Here is a 20,123-nt window from a genome sequence, read left to right as displayed (position 1 = left end):
ACAAAACATTAAAGACACGGACAGGTTATTTGCACTAATAGAAAAACATAAGAAGCATTTGCCGAGATCTGTATTTGTCGTTTCATAAACTTGATAGATAATATTTAAAAACCACAGTGAACCTTTCAGACCTACCTGAACCTGAGTGTTGCCCATGTCTTTGTTACAGTGGCTTCGCCAGTGTGCCAAGTGAAACAACCATGCCAACATATTTTGGTGTAAAACACACCCACTAGTCAGAACAAACACTGAATAGTTATCAGTGTTCTCTCTCGGGCCATCTGCTATGTGCGTGGTCACTTTCAGCAGTTCAGTGTTTAGGATTGATATACAAATGTCCAACAGTTACTCAAGTTGAACTGGTTCTTTATTTTGGAGACTTGTCTGTTTACAATACACATTTGGATACAGGACAATTACAAAAACATATAGAGCAAAATGAATTAAAGGAAATTGTAACTTTAAAAAGTACAGTAAACAGGTTCATCTTTTTTTTCTGAGCATAGTTACGGTATAAAATAAAACATTATGGGAGCCCAACAAAAAGAAGACGTACAAAAAGAGATGCACAAGGGAAAAAATAGAAAACACTAGTTAGGCTATTAGATGTATTAAGGCATCAACAGGTATGAGTTTAGCTGAACGCGAGCATGAAAAGGGCAAACTGTGTAACATTGCTCTCTGCTACGTGGTCACATCTACATGCATCTCAAACGCACACATTTAGTTGCCTGAGTTTGTAGCACAGCCAGCCGTTTTTACCTACAATTCAAATACTTCAACAACAAACACTTCTGACATACCGTATTTCTACGCAGGCAGCCAAATAAACATGAAAATATCCTTCATATAATTTCAAAAACAAAAAGCTACATCTTTTCTTCTTGTCTTTAAGCTCAATATAAATATTAAATTCAGACTCCTTCTTACCTACAGTACAACTTGTTCCATTTAAATGAACGCAGAGGGTCACACGTTTGCTGCTGGAAAACACTGATTATGAATACGTAGTGTCATGACAACATTTACATCGACATGTTAATGTCTTGGTTCATTAAGTGCTTTGTGCAAAATAAAAAAAAAGGGTATCTTTCCTTCTCTACACAGGCTGAGGAAAACAGAAGCACAAGAACTGGGCGATGGCTGTGCTTTGTGTGATGGAGCAAACATAGTTCAGTAGGCAGGGGCAGGCTTTCATTAGCTCCGACATGTTGGTAAACAGAGGCACATTAAAAAGGGATCTCTTCACTCTCTCAGGGCTTTTCGCTCACTGTCAACATGCACCAGCTGCTACTGCTCAACCACTGGCCACTGCAGGACAAACCCGCCTTTACTCACAGTACTAACAGCTGCACAGATTTGTCTTCATGAAACGCTACTTCACATGTCAGATTTTGAAATGGAAACTTCAGGGCTGCTAGGAGGTTAAAGCAAAAACGTGTGACCAGCCTATTCACTGCCTGTAAAGTGAAGTGAAGAAAAATGGTAACATTGTGTTAAACCTGTGCTGTGACTTCAATGGGAACACATTTGTTGCAGTAACTGTAGAACAAAGCACAAGTGAAACATAACTTCAGTATATGACCCTGGAACCTTTCATACAGCGGCACATACGGACAAGGGGAACACTCAAAATCCCAAAATAAGCAAGCTCTCAGTTTCTAAATGATCTCTTTTGTTATTCTAATGGAAGATTGAAGCAATGGCAAGTGTTTTATATTAAGGCATCCAGTCTTTGGTTACTCATAGTGGCACTTAAATAAATAGTCTTATATTAAAATTAGAGTATGTTGTCTGGCTGAGACACAGTGTCTAAGATTTTCTCTTTCTCTCCCTACAGCAAATGTTGATTATCATCAGCACTTTGATTACAACACAGAGTGAAAAGCCATAAATATGAGACAGAGGTTTAAATACATGTTTCAGCATGCATGGAAACTCGCTCCTTCACCTGTGTGCATTTTCACTATCAGCAGATTAGTAGATGAGGGACAGCTGCTAACTGAGGAGACCTCTAGCTCTTTTGTGTGTGTGTGTGTGTGTGTGTGTGTGTGTGTGTGTGTGTGTGTGTGTGTGTGTGTGTGTGTGTGTGTGTGTGTGTGTGTGTGTGTGTGTGTGTGTGTGTGTGTGTGTGTGTGTGTGTGTGTGTGTGTGTGTGTGTGTGTGTGTGTGTGTGTGTGTGTGTGTGGCGTTACAGCAAAGTGGTGGTCAGTGTCATGATACACAAGCAGGACCTTCTACATCAGGAATACTCTCATGTCCAGCTGATTGACCAGCAGCTCGCTGGGCTAGAGACACTCTGACAGCACCTCGTGTTTGGGTATAGAGGGATAGATCATGGGCGTACAGGTACAATCGTTGTGGCCGTTATGGCTGAGTTGGATCTTGAGCTTCTCCACTTCATAGTTATGGAGATACTCCTGGACCAGGTAGCGCTCTCTCTTTACTCGAGCCCTCACGTCAGAGGGGACATCAGGAATCATCCAGGCCACAAAAAACTTGACCACAAACACAACATGCTGTGGGGGAAAAAGGCACAACGGGTTAGTGTTACTCCAAGCTGTCAGAAAGAGTGGAGGGAAAATCTGTATGGTTTGTATTATATATGAAAAATGTGTGTGTGGGAGAACAGGGGCGTGTGAGGCTCAATTCTAGTAGCCAATAAGTGTTGGTGGTGATGATGGAAACACTGCGGCCTGGTTTTACCTCCATGATAATGATGAAAGCCAGCTTAGCAGCCAGGATGTGCCAGAACTGCATAGTGTGGGTGTACTGCTTCTCATGGCCGGGAGGGTAACGGTAATCACGATACCTAAAAAAAAAAAAAAAAAACATGTTTGTATAGGCTTTCAATCAAGATTCAGTTTATCCTATTACATATTTGTGTGAAATGTTGTTATAATTAGAATAGGGTACTTGAGTTATAGACAAAAATGTGTCTTGTGGGGTTGACTTTTGATTTCCAAAATCTAATCACATAATCTTTGAGTCCAATGGACATTTGAGCCAAATTTGAAGAAAATCCCTCCAGGGGTTCCTGAGCTATCACGTTCACAAGAAAGGGACGGACATACGGATGCATTTATAACCCGGAGACATAATGGTGGCTCCGCCTGTCGCAGGCATAAGAAGCACACATGCAATAATAACCACACAACATTATAATAGTAGTGAAGTTAAATAGGGAGTGTGTAGGATTTAGGGGGATCTATAGGCAGAAATGGAATATAATATTCATGACTATGTTTTCATAGACATAGACAGATATTTATCAGTGGTGAAAGGTCACTAAGTACCTTGACTCAAATACTGTACTTAAGTACAACTTTGAGGTACTTTACTTGAGGAATTTATGTTACTTTATACTTTATACTATAAATTACCAGTTACTTTGCTTTTTCAAACATACAAAACATATGATTGACTTAGATAATATGTACTGTAACATTATTATTGATTAAAAGCCCTGCACACCAATACAGGCAAGTGTATTTATATAGCATATTTCAGCTACCAAGTAATTTACAAAAATCCTTAAAAGGACATGGAGTATGATGATAGAAAATAAAAACATGCTAAAAGAGAATAAGAGAGTACTTAAGTAAAGAGTCAGAGTTCTTCTTCCACCACTGCCATATATATATATATATATATATGTATATATATGTATATGTATATATGTATGTATATATATATATATATATATATATATAGCCTTATGATCACACACACCTGCAGGTAGTCATGGTGGTGCTGTCGAACCAGGAAGGGTTCTCCCCATCCTCGGGTTTGTTGTCCGGTGGGATCGCAGAGATATTAAACACAGACAGGCTATTGTCTATATAGCCTTTCATATTCATCTCGCCCTCTGGCTGGTAGGCGTACATGTACACGAGCCGAGGGATCATATCCGAGGTGAAGGCCACAATGAACGCCTAGAAAGCAGGGAACAAAACGGCATGAGGAAAACTAGAGATAAGACTGAGTAGATAATGAGAAGACACAGGGCGCACAGATGTTGTCCAGCACTCACATTTGTGACCACAGAGAGTACGGCCATCCCATTGAGGATTTCCTGCCAGGCTCCAATGCTGTGGGCCTTGGCTGCCACAGGACGTCTGAACTGAGTGGTGAGCTTCCAGGCGTCCACTCTGACCTCGATGATGTTGTTGAAAAGTGCCAGCAGGGGTGCCAGTGGGAAGGAGGCGACGAACAGCGTGATGAAACCGAACTGGATCACTGGGATAGAGAGGAGAGAAAAGAGGTTAGTGAGAGACAGTAGGATGGAAACAGCACCATCTACAGCATCTCAGAGGACACTGCATCCATCCATCCATGTATCTATCTATCTATCTATAGCTATTACCAAAAACAATGATCTCGGTTTTTTTCCCCCTGATTTAACTGAAGGAAATTTTGGTTCATTCAATTTTCGACTTGCTCTAAACAGTTACATAATGGCTCTATTGGACTGCAGTCATCTGGAGACAGTGTGAGATATATCTGTGTGTCATTTCTATAACTTGATAGCTGACACCTGAATTCTGCAGAATTTGACCCAAAGGCAGCATATATAAGTTGAACAGAAGGCCCCTGAGGAACTCCATGTTTATTCCTAGGTGATTTTACCGTAGTTTTCATTTTCTCCCAGCATGACAAATAGTTCTGTGTTTGTGTATATACTCATCTTTGTTGGAGTGTTACACTAATTACCGATGTTTATCTTGTTTCTGCTCTAAGTCTGCTCTTAAATGAAACTAGAAACTGTACTTCACTAAAATGATCTTGACTGCAGTCAAGCTTCAAGTGGGTCTCTAATTTGTCCTCTTTTGTAATGGAGTAACGATGTGCCGAATGTTTACCCATTTCCAGGTACTCGTAGAAGAGGCCCAGCTGTCCAAAGCCCTGCAGGTCGTGGTCCTGCTCCCAGCGGCTGTACAGACTTTCTGGGTGGTTTCGTGCCTTCCTGCTGCCCCACCAGTTCATCAGCCACCTGAAGGACACAAGGGGGTGTTAGAGAGCTTTACGGCATTCCAGGCTGTACAATAGCTTTAAAGAGATGACTGAGTTTCTAAACATTGACTCTTTCCATTTGAACTGAGTGTAAAAGTCGAGGATAATTCCTGTATTTGTTTTGAAAAGAAACTGAGAAACTGATCAGCCAATGATGATGACAGTAGGCCTTTTTCACAGCAGACATTTTAACCTGGAATATTAGCAAACGCACAAGTGCCAGTAATAATGATGAACAATAATGATGACTGTGTTCTGTTTAAGTGTCCTAGTAAGCCACGACATTGTGACAGTGAGCCAACATGCAGCATACAGGGCAATGAAACTGAAGCAGCCAAATGGAATTCAGCCATAGTTGATTGTATTGTTTGATTTTTCTTCTGATATATGTCACAGTGTCTTCCTGTCTTTCTTTAATAATAATATAATACATAATAATACATAATCTTATTGATTCTGTGTTTAGATAATGCCATTGCCAAAAACATTACTTCTAAATCATCTTGCAGATGATGATGAACTTGATGAACTAACTGACAATAAAAACAATCTAAAAAATGTATTTATTTAAAATTTTATTTATCATTGTTTTGTGTTTGGTCTGAAAGGCTTATAAGTCTGAAACGTAGTCATATTTAGTTTTTTTATAAGCTGAAGATAGTCACCCTGTCTGAGAAAGGCTATGTCATTATTTTAATAGAAAACTAAAATATAAAAACAATTTCAGCACATTAAAAAAATACCACGATAATTCTGAGAACCATGATTATTTTGGTCACTATAGTAGTGATATCAATTTTCCTTTTTCATCTCTGTTTCTAAATGACAGTAATTTGCAAAAAGATCAACCAGTTATGTGATGCAGCTGCAAAGCCTGTAAAGATATATCACTGGATGGATGGTGCAGTTGGAGAACTCACGGGACCAGAGCCTCCTGGATGTTTCCCCACACCTGTTTACCAGTCATCACTATCACCAGCTGGGTGGTCAACTCGATCAAACAGCCACCAGGGTCACACTGAATGTGGACGGTTTAAGATCAAGGATAGATGGGAAAGAGACCAACATTATTTCAAATTCAGACTGAATTACTGGTGTTTCTCTTATACACTGTAATGTAGTTATATCTGTTACCTCTTCATTCCTCAGTTTGCTGCCAAACATATACGCATAATTTCCAGGATAGCCGACAAACTTTCCCTTAAAGAAAGCCACATAGAAGCAGGAGGAGTAGTAGTTGACAAACTGGAAGAGGAACATCTTCACTGTCAGCTTGTTCTCATACTCCAGATGGGTCTTGGGAATTTCTGTTAAGAAAACATGTATTTAAAACTTAAAGGAACGAATTGCACACCGTAACAATTTCAAGGATCAAGATGAAATGCATAATGGATACATAAAGACAGAGACATTTAATAATCTGTGACACCCTCTCTCGCTCTGACCCTCACCCATGTCAGTGATCCAAACAGCCACCCTCTCATACATGAGGTTGAGGATCATGATGATGACAAAGTTGATGCAGGAGGCTGTGACAGAGGTGGCCAGCTGTGGCGTGATGTAGGGGCCGACCACCTGCAGGTGGCTGGTGGCGCTGTCTTTCATGATGCTGGCGAAGGCTGCGTATACCGCCAGGCGGTACGCTATCACCCCAATGATGCAGGCAATGATCAATGAGATCTTCGGGACAGACACAACAGAGACAACATGAAAGACAACTACATGGCACCATACCAATTGTGATGCAAGTGCAAACACCACAACACATGTAGACATATGGATAAAGCAAGAAGAATTAATGCCTACATAGATCTTATTTCATGCTTGAAGTGCGCACACATGCCCCATGAAAAGAACTGTAACCTTCCAGTTAGTTCGTTCACATGTTACAGGTTTTTCCACTAGCAAGAGTCCACAACAGGAATATTATGGGCCGGTATGTGTAAAGCTGTAGGCCTTTGATCTTAAAGGTCACATTTTTTAGAATGACATACCTTTGGTTCATAGTAAAAAAAACAAGTGCTCTGACTTGGTCTCAGCTCCCAAAGTATTTAAAAGAGCTACATTTCTTACAAGTTTTATACATACTGGCCCTAGTCACATGACATTTAGTGATGATGATGGGAAGACAAAAAAGACACAAGGTGCAGAAACAGATAGAGGAGAAAAGCCATTTGGATTCATCAAGTTCACCAAAGATACTATGCTCACCCATAACAGGACGGTGGCTCCAGACAGACATGTGCGTGCACACTTGCTTGTTATAGGTAAGTACGGCTCCATTTCCTACATCACAAGCAAGCAAAGCATGGACACAGGAGTCAGTCGCCTTTTGTTATATCCTGAAAAGACAGCTCTAAAAGGCCACGTTCTTTAAAGTCACCACTGGCCTCAGATGCAAGGCAGAGTGAGGCCGCCCAATCACAGCACTTTGTGTGTAGGTGTTTCAGTCAGAGTCAAATTGTTTCATCTACTTGTCTCCTAATGAAGCCAGCCTTTCAAGATACTCATCCACCAACAGTAATGCGGTACAGAAGGAAGTCTTTCCAGAAAAGTGTGTTATCCACACAAACTACACCACACCAAAGCCTCCTCCTCACCAATGTGGCATTCCATGTTAAGTGCCACCCTTACCCAGAGCATCACGGTGGCCCAGCACAGCAACAACTTCCCCATTATATCTGTAAAAGTCCTGTTAAGAACCCACTCCGATTCCTAAAGAGGGTGGGATGTGGTCAGGGAAAATTACAGCACCGTTTCTGTAATTTCACACATCTGTCTGACACTATCACTAACTACATACTTCTGATTCCCTGAAAACACATCTGGTTAATTTTACTTTGCAATATTGTTCTAAATCAAAGAGCTTCCATTTTCAATAGTTTATAGTTCAGGAAATGGCCTAATGAATGACTTCAACTAACTCAGTGTGAAGAGGTATCCAATATCCTGTCCAATCCTACCATACAGTAAATGTGCCTGGTAAAGCCACACACAGACCTAGAGCTGTACGTTAGAACAGTATTATACAGCATATTAGTATTTCATGGGCACACAAACACCTGAGTGATGCGGTTCAGCTTGCGGTTGGTGCACTTGGTCTCATACTCTGGCCGAAGCTGCAGCTGCTGTTGTTCCTCCTCAAAGTCGACCAGATCCCACTCGTACTCGAGACGAGCCTGCCGCCTCTTCCAAAACTCCAGAAACAGTGTCACTGCAAGCATACAACCCACAAATGTAATTTCTCAGTGCTTTGAGCTCCATTCACCTCTTTTATAATGGCGTGGTGGCTTAAGCGTCAGATTTCAGCACGTAAGTAGATGGAAAGTTAGTGATGACATATGCTTGTGAATAGGTCCTTTAAATACAGAGTGAGTAACAGAGATTTTAAATTAATAATAACAATTAATTCAGCTCCCACTAGGTGGTGCACTGGGTTAGAAAGTACAAAATCCTGATAGCAGACATTTTTACTCACCCCAAATTCCCATAAATATGGCAAAAAACACTGTTCCCACATTGTCAAACAGGTGCGATTGCTGAAAGAAGAACATTTATGAGAAATAGTGAGATACTGAAAAACAGATTTAGCCGCAAATATAACTGATGATGACCAAAAACAACTGAGTGACAAAGCCAGGATGTCTCACCCATGAGGAGTTGCATGTTGTGTTGAGTTTCCAATAGCTACATTTCTTGTCACACAGCGGGCACATGATAATATTTCCTCCAACGTTCTCACTACATATTTCTTTACTGTAGGGAAATGAGATTACTTTTCAATAAAAGGAGCAAAGACACTATTAATACAAATAATACCTAATGAAATGCTGGACATCTGAAAGACCAAAAAAACAGGCTAGTTTTTCTTGATAAAAATTACCTCCACTCATTGTCATCGTAGGTGAGGAATCCGTAGACGAAACAAATTGTCCCTACTATTGCAGCAAACAACAGCATCTCAGTGTAGAAGCCCAGCCACGCAAAATAAATCCCTATCTTCTCCCCATAATACTTCCTGTTGAAGGTAAAAATAATGTTTTTGTTCTATTATACTGGTAAATCTTCAATTAATGTTGAGAAAATACACATCAGATATGAATACTTTGTTTTAGAGTCTGACCTAATAAGATTGAGGGGCTGTTCCTTGAAGAAACAGAAGAATCTGGCCCAGTGTTTGTGGAGACTGTATCTCTCACTTTCGCAGTTTGCGTCCTTCGATTTTGTCCAGTATCTAGACTGCACCCAAACAAAAGACACAGATCACTACCACACTTATAGCGTTGTTGAAAAGTTATTCATCCTTGCGATGAAGCATCAAACACTGCCTCAGGTTGAGTGCACATTCCTTTGAAGACCATGTCTTTTTTAGATGATAAAAAAATGCAAACATTCACTAAAAAAAGAGGCTCACATCATGGAGGGGAAAGGCAGCAGTGTAGGTGCTGTTGTTGAGTAACCTCTTGATTCCCTTCTTGTCTTTATCTCCACATTCATCCCTGAAGTACGAACAGCGGGACAGGATGTAGTAGACCTGGGCAAAGGGAGAAATAAGAGGACATTGATATGTTGGACAAAAACTGAATTATAAAGTTAGTTATTAATAGATATTGAAGGTTAGTCATTTACATAAGCTTTTTAATAAATGTAACATGTGTATACTGTAGGCCTGCACACAGACCATATTGTAGAATTTAATCTAGCAAATTTATTGAAGAAATATGTTTTAATTTGTCACAAATAGTATTTTAAAGAAGTAATGAACAAAGAATCCTTACTATCCTGTTGCGAGTAGATGGGGGAAAGAACGTGTCTTTGTTGTCGATAAGGAAGAAGTCAGACTTGCTCTTGTTGAAGGGAGCTGTGAAATAGTCTGGCTCGGGATGCATGATGTGCTCCGGCAGACGAAAGGGGGTGGACAGCCAGTTCATGGGCATGTCACTGTTGTCTGGGATGTCGTTGACCTTGAATGGCACCTTGATCTTCAGCACATCTGCGTAGGTGGCCAACACCTCCCATGGAGCGTGGATCTTCACAAAATAAGTCTTTCCATCATCTGACTCCTGATGATAATGACAGTGAAAAGTGTCCTTAAGAGGTTCTATGTCAAATGAGTGATTTATTGACTATATAGTATACAAATAAATGACACTGTTTGCTTCTGCTGTATAAAAAGACACTTATGTACAGGTTAAAGTTTTACCACAAAATAATTTCTTTTGTTGTTGTTTTTCCTCTTTGTAGATACAAGAAAAACTCTACAACAAACAAACACACACAAACAAACAGAACATTGATTGTTCATTCACATGTGTTTGTGAACCACTCAATTTATTTTTACATTAGTCATAATCAAATCAATAACTGGTCGCTCTTACCGATTTGTCTTCTGTCTCCAGCTCCAGGCCGACATTCATTAGATTTGCCTCATACACATTCCTCCTCTCCTTTAGAAGATAACAAAGCAAATATATATATATATATATATATATTTATTTATTTTTAAATTTATTATTAAATCAGTACAGTTATTTATTCATTCCTTTACTGCCATTGTATAGCAGTAACATATATGGTACAACAAAATGTACACAACTCATACATGCATACGCATGAAAGGGCCTGATAACTGTGAAAACTCCACACATAAAAACCACTGAGTAGCATGTATATAAGACCGTGAAATGTGTAAGATACACGAGTGCAATAAGGTTGAAAACGGCAAACATAAGTAGATCAAGCGATAGAATTAAACATGTAAAACCAAAGTGAAGATGGAGTCGTAGTTAGTGCAGTAGGTATAAAATGGTACAAAAACAATCACACAACTACTGTAAAACTCAGCATGGACAAGGTTGTGTTGGTAGCCTTAGTTTCTTTAAAAGTAGCTAGCACTGAGTGCAAACAGGTAGTGTAAGTTACTAGTGGTAGTGCAGTAGCACTACTAACAAGCTGCAATTTCCTAGCTTGGGATCAATAAAGTACTTCTATTCCATTCTAACATAATGTTACAATGTGGCACCTGGGGTTAGCTTTCAGAGATCAGCACACAGAAAGAAAATGGCCATATCATTGAAATATCTCACACAAAAAAAGTAACTCCTTGTTAGCTGAAATTTACAGTCGCATTTTACAACACATGTGGACAATACACAGGAACTGGCCCCTTGTTTGGCCTTCCTCATACAGTGGAACAAATGAGGCAGTTCCTGACCAGGCCAGAGGTCTGAGTGTTGACTCACTGCAGAGGCTGTGGGTAAAATGTGAGTGGGCTGTGACACACTGCCTCATACCCGAGTGGTAACACAGAGACGCGAAGACTAACAGCCCAGTATCTAACACAAGTCTTCAGCACCCCACAGCTGATAAAGAGACAAGCCAGAAAAGCACATCTGGCCAGCGAGAGTATGGACATACTTTTAAAGTTGATTTACATAAGAAAAAAGGGCAGTAAGTCCAACTCTAGAAGTGACCTTCTCAGGAAATTCCTTCAGAGGATTACTTATGACAAGCTGAGGATAACAGTTTATCTAACTTTATCAGTGTTGTGGTATTCGGGGTAAGCTGCTGACACAGGTTGAACTCTGAGGATATCCTGTGAAAGAGTTCTTAATGTGTAAATCAAAAAGTGGAAAGCAGTTCTTTTGTGTTATATTTTAGGATTTAAAGAGATATAGTTCTGGAAATACAACACTACCAAGTCTGATATTATTACAAACATGCTTGAAGTTAGTGAACTAGAGAAATATACTGGACAAGGTGGTTCTTACCTGTTTTCTTTCACCATCTTTATCATCAACATAGGAGAGGACAAAATCAATCCTACGCAGTCCGTCACGGAAGTAAACAGAGTCTTTACTGTGTTGTTGTTTGTCAATCTGTAACAAGATGGAACAGAGGTCACAGCATTTAAACACACACGTATACAAGTACAGTATCAGCTCAACAAGTCTTAGGATGCATTCACCACGGAAGACCAAACAATCAAACTACGTGTCAGTGGCAGCAACAACAGCAAGGCCTCCACATCACATCAAACTGTTTGTCTTAACAAAAATACTGATTAGCATATTTTCACTCCAAACACAAACAGCATGCTAAATGGAGGGCATCTGCTTTGGCTAAGATGTTTCATGTTGCTCATGTCCCCTTCATAGGATTCATTGAACATGAGGAGGATACATTTTCTAAGAAGTATCACCCAATGAAATCCAGAAAGTTATCCATGATCTGTTAACTCATTAAACACAACCTCAGGGTTTATGTCATAGCAAATTACATGTGGAAAGGACTCCAAATGAATGAATACCATACACAACAGGGACATTCAGCAGCCATACCAGGCTTAACACTTCAACACTGTTGGAGTTTATTTGCTTTTTGTTAATCCTGGAATCCTTAGTGCCTGAAAACACCTGTATTGGTGGTTAAAGAAACTCCAAACATGTGCTAGCCAGAAAATGCTAGTCCTTCATGTCTGTCCCTTCAGCGGCCACAAGACTGAAGAGAAATGAACTATACAGGAATGCTTTAAGGGAGGAAAGGGGGGCAGGCCTGCTTGCTGCTGGGGCTGCTTCAGCTGTTCAGAAAGCTAAAAATAACCACGTACCAGTTACTTCTGTCATCACTACAGTAGCTACCTAAACTGGACTGCAGACAATTCAGAGAACTCAACAACATTTAGCATCACAAAAACTATAGCATCACACTGTAGTTCTGTCAGTGCTGGCCCCTGTCCATCGACGCTGTGGGGGTAGGCAGGAAAAGGAAGAGCACTTTACCTCCATGGCCCACTCCCTTTATGGTTATGATGCATCGGCGGAAAGGCTGGCTGTCTGATAGAGCAAAATTGCCTTTCTCCAGGGAGCACGGTCCAGCCCTGAAAGCACTGCTTCTCTCACTCTCACTCCACTGTTTCCCTGAGCAGAGGAGCTCCATCCAGTCTACTCATCTCCCTTGACAAGCCCCCACTTGCTCAGACATTCGGAAAAGAGAGAGGGAGTGAGAAGGGAGGAGGGATACTAGGAGATAAGTGGAGGAGAGATGACATCAGCATGGCCATAGCATAGCGGCTGCCAGCTAGCTAGCTAATGTAATAAGGGCACAGCACCAGGGGAGGTCATGTACAGCACTGACCGTTAGGAAAGTAAAAGTCCCTCAGACATGTCGTCTAATATCTCAAGTAACCAGTAAAATTTCAGGTTAAAAAGCCAATTGAACATTATCTGCTCTGATAAGGCTGAGAAGGATGAACCACAGAAAACAACATCTGATACCTGCTGCATAATCTTAAAACAATCTTAAGTCTTTGTACCACAACGGTGTATACAAAATGCAAATGGGACACTATCAGTGGAAAATACACGTAACTGACCTCAGACGAGCAGTGATATGCTGAAAGTGAGACAGCTGTTTTTTAGCTCTACAGCTGGATCTACCACCCTGGTTCCTACTGTACTAACTTGTAGAAGAATTTGTGTCTACGTGTTCGACCTTTTTACAGTTTTCTTATCCCAAATTATGCATGCGTTCTTACCGCTCGTCTCTTTTACCTCCCAGACTAGATTGACATGTTGACCATTGCAGGGAGGGTGCTTTCTGGGACGTCGCTGCAAAACCTCTCTAATTTGCTGTAATTACAGATCAGCCGTATGGAATCAGTGCATCTGCTGGGATCTGCCTCTGCTCAGTAACGCTGGTAGAGGCCACAGAGCTCTATACATTTACCAACGAACCCCTAACTACTACGTGTTAAGACATGTATGTCTTTTATCTTAATAAAGGAGGGTAAATGTAGAACATGGCTTAAATAGATAAATAGGCTACTAGTTTTAGGGAGGGGTTTCTCTAAATTATTACTTTTGGGGGGGCCAAAATGGTTTGGAACAGAACTTCTATGAACTGGGTCACCTCTTTCATTTAAATATCACCGCTGCTGAATTGTATTACGATGTAGAAACTTTTCTCCACACTGCGACTCTCCTGTGACTATCCACCTTCATTTGTCACACTTCAGCATCATGCATGGTATCTAATGTGCTAATCACAAGGGTGCAATTATCTTCTCTATCTCTGTCTTGTTTTTTTTGCTTTATTATTTCTAGTGGGGGTTTTTTCTTCTTTTTTTTTTTGATGCAAAGAACAGTTCAGTATTGTTAGCCAGATTTAGTAAATGGTTGCCTCTAGATCTCTGGATTACAGCTTTATTTTATAACTGTAATCCATTGCAATCCACACATGTTCTAAACACAGAGAAGACTGCTTTTCTCCAGAGCTAAGAAAAGGAAAAATGAGTACTCTGATCCCCAGGAAAAACTGCAACTTGCTCAGTGAGCCTCCCTAAACGTTTACATAAAAATTGACATTCAGCTGAAACTTGGAGGAGGAGGATCATACACTCAGCTTTTGTTTCCATTCTTTATTATAGAGGCAATTTATAGATGTGCAGCTGCCTCCCTTCAAAAAACCCCTTGATGTGATGTTCAACTCAACTAAATCGTAGCCTTTAGTTGGAGGTAGCCAGATTATTAAAAGCTTACTGCAGGCTTCTTTTCTTAAAGATTAGCTACCGTTATAAAGGGTAATGGGTAATTCCTCTTTTTTAAAGTGGGTTACACACTGTTTAAACAAGACCACATTTTGAAGGATTCAAAAGAAGAAACCTACAGTACATCATATGGTTAGCCTCAGTCCAGTCCTGTCATGAGCACAGGGCAGGGTCATGATTATAGTATATACACTTAAAGTACTCGAACACACATAAACGTATACACACAAAAACAGCTTGGGAAAGTATGGTATACGGTGCATGTGCAAGTCTGCATGTGTGTGAGTGCAAGTGTATACTTTCTAATTAACACCAGCAGGTTGTTGATTTCTCTTTAGCGAAGCAGAGGAGTATCACAGGTGAGAACAAAGCGGGTGAAAAGACCTTTTCCATTTTTAATGAACTCCAATGATGCATAAACACATAGCTCATGCCAGCATGTTTCCAATACTCTCTGCAGAAAAAAACATGCTCTCCAAAGCCAGCACCACCTCCCTACCAAGAAAAGTGTATTGATTTCAACTCTGATGTCCAAGCTTTATTCTGTGAATATCTAATGCTGCTGGAGAAACTCAACACTAAGCAGACGTTTGTCAAGAGGGAAATAAAGGCTGACTAGCAGACATTTTCATCAAGTTGCATCACATCACAAGCCTGTTTTACCATGCCATACCCTGGAACGAAACTTCAGGAATAGCGCCCGCTTTCTCGACAGCTGTGGAGGAACCGAGTGGACAGTGAGGGAAAGCCTAACAACACAACACATTGAACAATATGCAGCTAAAACTGTAGCAGCAACCTTACAGAGGTGATCAAAATATGAGACATTCGAAACGTGCATTACGTTTACGCATGGCTACAGATTTTGCCCAAAAACACTTTTAACACTCTGAAAACCACTAAATGTTATAAGTCAAGCATGGTCAGAGTCACCAGGTCTCACTCCGTTACAGGTTTGAGTTAGAAGAAGATGAGACAAACAGGCACAACACAGAGTCATGCATCTGTGTCCTTGACTGGTGTCTTACCCCAGTCAAAGCATTGATTCGCTCTAAGGTCTGAGCCTCAAACTCTGGACAGCTGCTGTGGTCAGAGGCGGCCAGGGAGGCCAGGCTGGAGTTGAGAGACTCACAGGTCTCTACACACACATCAGGCGTTAAAGGAGACTTAAAGTACAGTGTGAGAGGGGGAGAATAGACAGGCGGGTTATCTCTGACTCTCATGATATTTACAGGTTGTAAACTATTACATGACTGAATCTAAATACAGCATTTTACTTGTACACAATGAACTTCCTGCTCCCATGTTTACAGGAGGCAAGATGTGAAGATACAATACTGTCACACAGAAAGCTTTCACATATCTGTCTATTATCTATCTATTAAGGTAAATATTAACATAAAGTAGGGAAACATTTTCCCATATTGAAATAGGTGCTATAAATTCAAACCATCCAAGAATTTGCAAACTATTCTGAGGCGCCTGCAAACATGGGATGTTAAGTAATTACTATTTGGAAGTTGTATGAAAGGAAACTCTCTCAGACTGTCCACAATGGAACTAAAAGATGCTGTTTACAGAAATGTCTGTATGAAGGTGTGTGTGTGTGTGAGCATGTGGTGAGTTTGGTGTTTACCGGTGATTGTCCCTGCTGGAGGGATCCTGTGCTGGACAAAGCATTCTGGTGGTAGCCATTCATATCATCTGCAAGACAGTAACATAAGGAACACAAAATTGGTAACAGAATAGTGAATCGCAGATGGGTAAGTTGAAGGAAGTAAAGTTAAGTTTCAGGCATATGAACAGCTGCCTCAGTTAAAAGTGGAGCACTGACGTATGTCCAATGTTTTGGTTTATATTAGTACAGCATTTTGTGGCAGCACTCACCGGCCAGACAGCATGACTTAACAGAATCTCTGTGAAAGGATACACACAGCCATGTTCTACCACGACAGGAGTGACTGCAGGAAATGAGACTGAGAAGTCTGGTAAATACCCTCAATGTGACTGAAAATTAAAACTGCCTAAGTGATGAAACATGGCTTTACCCATATTAAAGTTCTGCTTTCACTTTCATTGTCTCTCAAATGCAATTACACCATTCAATTCATTCTGAGAAAGAGATTTACATAAATAAATAGCAGGGCAGATGGAAGCTCAAGGACAACATCACTCGGCACCACTATCGCCAAAAAAAATAAAGCTGAACAAGGTTTTGCGTCTGTGTCTGGGCTTAAATGGAAAGGCAACCATCATAATTGATGGTCTCTCTGAGGTTATATTTAGTCTGGACTCAACACAGAAAAAAATGTGCTTACACAGACCTGAAACAAGCATTCGAACCTTGTAATATGTAAACCTTCTCTGTCGCAATGTTATTACACACCAAGTATATAAGTTAGTGGTTAAAAAAAACTAAAATAAATTACATTTTCCTGAACTGAAGTACAGCAGCTTTTCCCACTGCAGACCTTTTTTATTTTATTGTATTAAATCACATGTTTTTTTTTCAGAGATGTTATCAAGAGATAATATCTTATAGTAAAAACTAAAATAAATGTAATTGTTAGTTATTTAGAATATGAAAATAAAGCTGTCCATGATCATAGGCATACACAACATGCTTATTATTACCAATATCTATTCAGTTATGGCAGGATGAGGAAGTTTAGAGGGGACTGTTATCCACCAGCAGTGAAGAATAAAGGACAGTACAGTACATTTATATCAGATTTAAAGTGAAAACATGTAGCCACCATTTAGAGTGTTTTAACAACAACATTTAATCCAACTTCTTGTTTTATCTTCCTTAAAAACATTTATGATATTGACTTTGATGAATGGATTTGTCGTTTGTTCCTAAATATATTTCTTTCACAACATCTGAGAATGCCTCTCAGCTGAGCATATTTTTGCACAGTTGGATGCAGTGTTAGAGCACTCAGCTCTCAGCTAAGCCAACAGTCTTTTCCCACCTAGCTAAGAAGCCACCACACTTACAGTTAAAGCTTTGTTCAAGAGAGAGCAGCTGATCACAGTGGAAATGCCACAAGGCTGTTTCCGTCTTTCTTTTTATTACCACAGCAAACTAACAGACTCCACATTCAAAACCTCATGCGCATCTATTATTTACACAAAGAAAGTTATTTTACAACTCGGCTACACTGATAACAAAAGGAAAATCCTGCTGAGTCCACAAACAGCAACAACAACTACCTGGTTTATTGAAATAACAGAGATATGAACTAGTCTTTCTGTAATAGCTGTATTACATTTTTCACCCATAGTAAATTCAGCAGCCTCACTGTTTTATATAAATACAGTGGGTGGGTTTGTCTGATTTCCTGTCACAGGAATCCATCGGTCGTGTGTCATATTTAGTTTCAAGTGCACACACACACCTGCTTTAACAGGCCAGTTCACGTTTCAAGACAAGATACATTCAATCCATATTTACATTAAGGATGAGCATTCACCGAATATTGAATGACAATCCAATTTAGTCTGAATCTACGTGGTCAAACAAAACCATGAATAGTTTGGGAACTTGTGCCCAACTATGTTCAATGTGGTTTGAATACGTATTTAAATATAGTGCACAAAAGAACAACAAATTATGAGACCTTTGGCCGTCCATGTGTTTTGACTTGTGTGTGTTTATGTAGTTGGATTTACCTTGAAATTACATTTTAAGACTCTCAGATTAAATATTTTTTGGTTATTTTGGACCCTGGATGTGTTGTCTGGAAAAGCTAGCAGTCTGATAAGTACCAGTAACACCAAGACTTTTTGTGTTTATGTTTACAACCGGAAAAGTCATTTTGCTGGGGCTTCGTCTTACAAAACGAGTACTGTGTGTGTTTGTGTGTGTGTGTGTGTATATATATATATATATATATATATATATTTTTTTTTTTTTTTTTTTTTTTTTTTTTCAATTATAATAGCTCTTGGAAGTTATAAAGAAGCTGTCTTCCATCAGCAGTCCCTATTGTAGAATCAATGTACCTCTATATTAAAATAATCAAGACTTGGTGTATTACTGTGGTTTAATGTTGAGGAGCTGTGAGGTTGATTTGTGGAAAACACTGCTCAATTGTTAACTAAATTTCACCATAAACACACAACACCAAGGTAACAGTACTATAGTTCATCATGATCCTGCAGTGAAATGCTATGATTCTCACTTTGCTGCAGATGAAACACAACACTGTTACAGCGACCAGATAAGGGCATGCAGGGTGAATCATCCTCCATTCAGCAACACCATAAATGGCTAAAAACACAATCTTACGAGCATTTGTTTAAAATGCACATTTAGCCCAGAAGCAAAGAGGTTTGTGCTGGTGAATGAAGTGGCGCCTGTACGTGACCAAGTATTTCCAGTAAGCAGGCCAGCTGTCAGAGGCTGGCAGGCTGACTACAAGTCACTGCTGCTCCCATGGAGAGAAAGTCAGACTATGAGCTGGTTATGGCGTTAAAGGGGAGATTTGCATGGTGGTGGGGGAATTTTTAAATAGTTGAGCAATGTTATTTATAAACATTTTAAAAGATATTGTATAAGTAAATGTGGTAAAGTCTGTTGCTACTGTCACAGTAAACTGTAATTTGCCAGGAAGAGTCCCAAGAAGGTAGTGACATGAATCTAATTTCAAATGAGCTGTTTACATTTTTTGTCAATTCAGTAAAAGGGTTATGGTCGTTAGAACATTTTAGTTCATGTGTATGTAAAGGGTTATGTTATGTAGCCCATAATCCTCTAAATCTGTGTTTCAGTTCTCCTTAAGGCCGTAGGCTACACAGTGGGGAATACCAACCTCAGATTAGTCTTAATTCATTTCCCAGTAGGACGGTTTCTCGATACTTAATAAAGCACAACACGTTAACTTCAAAGCAACATTTTGAAAACTACAAAACTACAAATCTGGGCAGACCTTGTAGCTGCTCACCATTGAGGGAGTCTGTCGGGCTCATCTCAATCAAACTGTCCCCTCCAGCTCTCCCCGTTATTCGATGCATGTTGTCTCTTGTACCAAACGTGCTCGTCGGTCCTCATGTAACGTTAACACCGGAATATTCCCCGCAGCCAGCCGCTTTCTGTTTCTTCTTTTCCACGCTGCTTCACGGTCGTCCTCTTCAGAGCCGCCTCAGTTAAAGTCCTCCAGGCCACTCTGCCCTGAACGCCTCCTTCACCCACACCGACTGACCGCCCAGAGCCGACTGCTGCACCGCATCCCCCCAGCATGGAGGAAGTTTTGTGAGGGGAGTGGCCCAACACCACAAGCCAATGAGCACGGGGTGTAAACAGAGAGGCTGCTGTCCTCAAATGTCTACATTTTAGGTGGGCAAATGTAAAACTCAACGACCACAAATGAGTAACGTTTGTCGAAACATGAGCAACAACAGAAGCTAACGGACAAGTTGGACGCTTTTCCTCCATGGACTTCATTAAACCAAGACACCTGGGAGTAAGCCTAAGCACCGTAGGCCTACTTACACCACTGCTTACAAAAGAAAAGAGAAAAATATAGATAGCTAACGTTACAACTGACGTTTTGTAAAG

At 40.2% G+C, this 20,123-nt stretch overlaps 1 protein-coding gene across 9 annotated transcripts; it reads right to left on the bottom strand.

Annotated features, from left to right (window-relative positions):
* Positions 1-372: 372 nt before the first annotated feature.
* On the bottom strand, positions 373-19,755 carry ano5a (anoctamin 5a). 9 transcript variants are annotated; one of them, XM_083916076.1, is made up of 22 exons: positions 19,495-19,755; positions 16,197-16,264; positions 15,589-15,726; positions 15,234-15,275; positions 11,784-11,891; positions 10,392-10,460; positions 9,792-10,076; positions 9,428-9,547; positions 9,137-9,252; positions 8,897-9,031; positions 8,664-8,769; positions 8,492-8,552; positions 8,076-8,227; positions 7,648-7,728; positions 6,465-6,693; positions 6,148-6,320; positions 5,934-6,031; positions 4,863-4,993; positions 4,034-4,239; positions 3,733-3,935; positions 2,707-2,812; positions 373-2,519 (listed from the first exon to the last, which is right to left on the bottom strand). In XM_083916076.1, exons 1-22 carry the CDS (start codon positions 19,577-19,579, stop codon positions 2,289-2,291), a joined length of 2,943 nt encoding a protein of 980 aa, XP_083772202.1. In that variant the 5' UTR covers positions 19,580-19,755; the 3' UTR covers positions 373-2,288. The 9 variants fall into 9 exon arrangements, with proteins under 9 accessions (XP_083772202.1, XP_083772203.1, XP_083772204.1 ...); XM_083916077.1 differs by lacking the exon at positions 7,648-7,728 and adding an exon at positions 7,225-7,299; XM_083916078.1 differs by having other exon boundaries at positions 19,510-19,755.
* Positions 19,756-20,123: the final 368 nt, after the last annotated feature.

The sequence above is a fragment of the Echiichthys vipera genome, assembly GCF_963691815.1.
Source record: "Echiichthys vipera genome assembly, chromosome: 7".
Lineage (NCBI taxonomy): Eukaryota > Metazoa > Chordata > Actinopteri > Perciformes > Trachinidae > Echiichthys > Echiichthys vipera.
This window is presented reverse-complemented; position numbering and strand designations above follow the sequence as displayed.

What these genes read in the sequence shown, in the direction of transcription:
- ano5a (XM_083916076.1), bottom strand. Translation starts at nt 19,579, where the DNA reads ATGCATCGAATAACGGGGAGAGCTGGAGGGGACAGTTTGATTGAGATG. An exon ending in GAATCAATGCTTTGACTGGG is followed by an intron (nt 15,276 to 15,588) that starts GTAAGACACCAG and finishes GTTCCTCCACAG; the next exon opens with CTGTCGAGAAAGCGGGCGCT. An exon ending in GGGCCACCGTGATGCTCTGG is followed by an intron (nt 6,694 to 7,647) that starts GTAAGGGTGGCA and finishes TCTGTCCCGAAG; the next exon opens with ATCTCATTGATCATTGCCTG.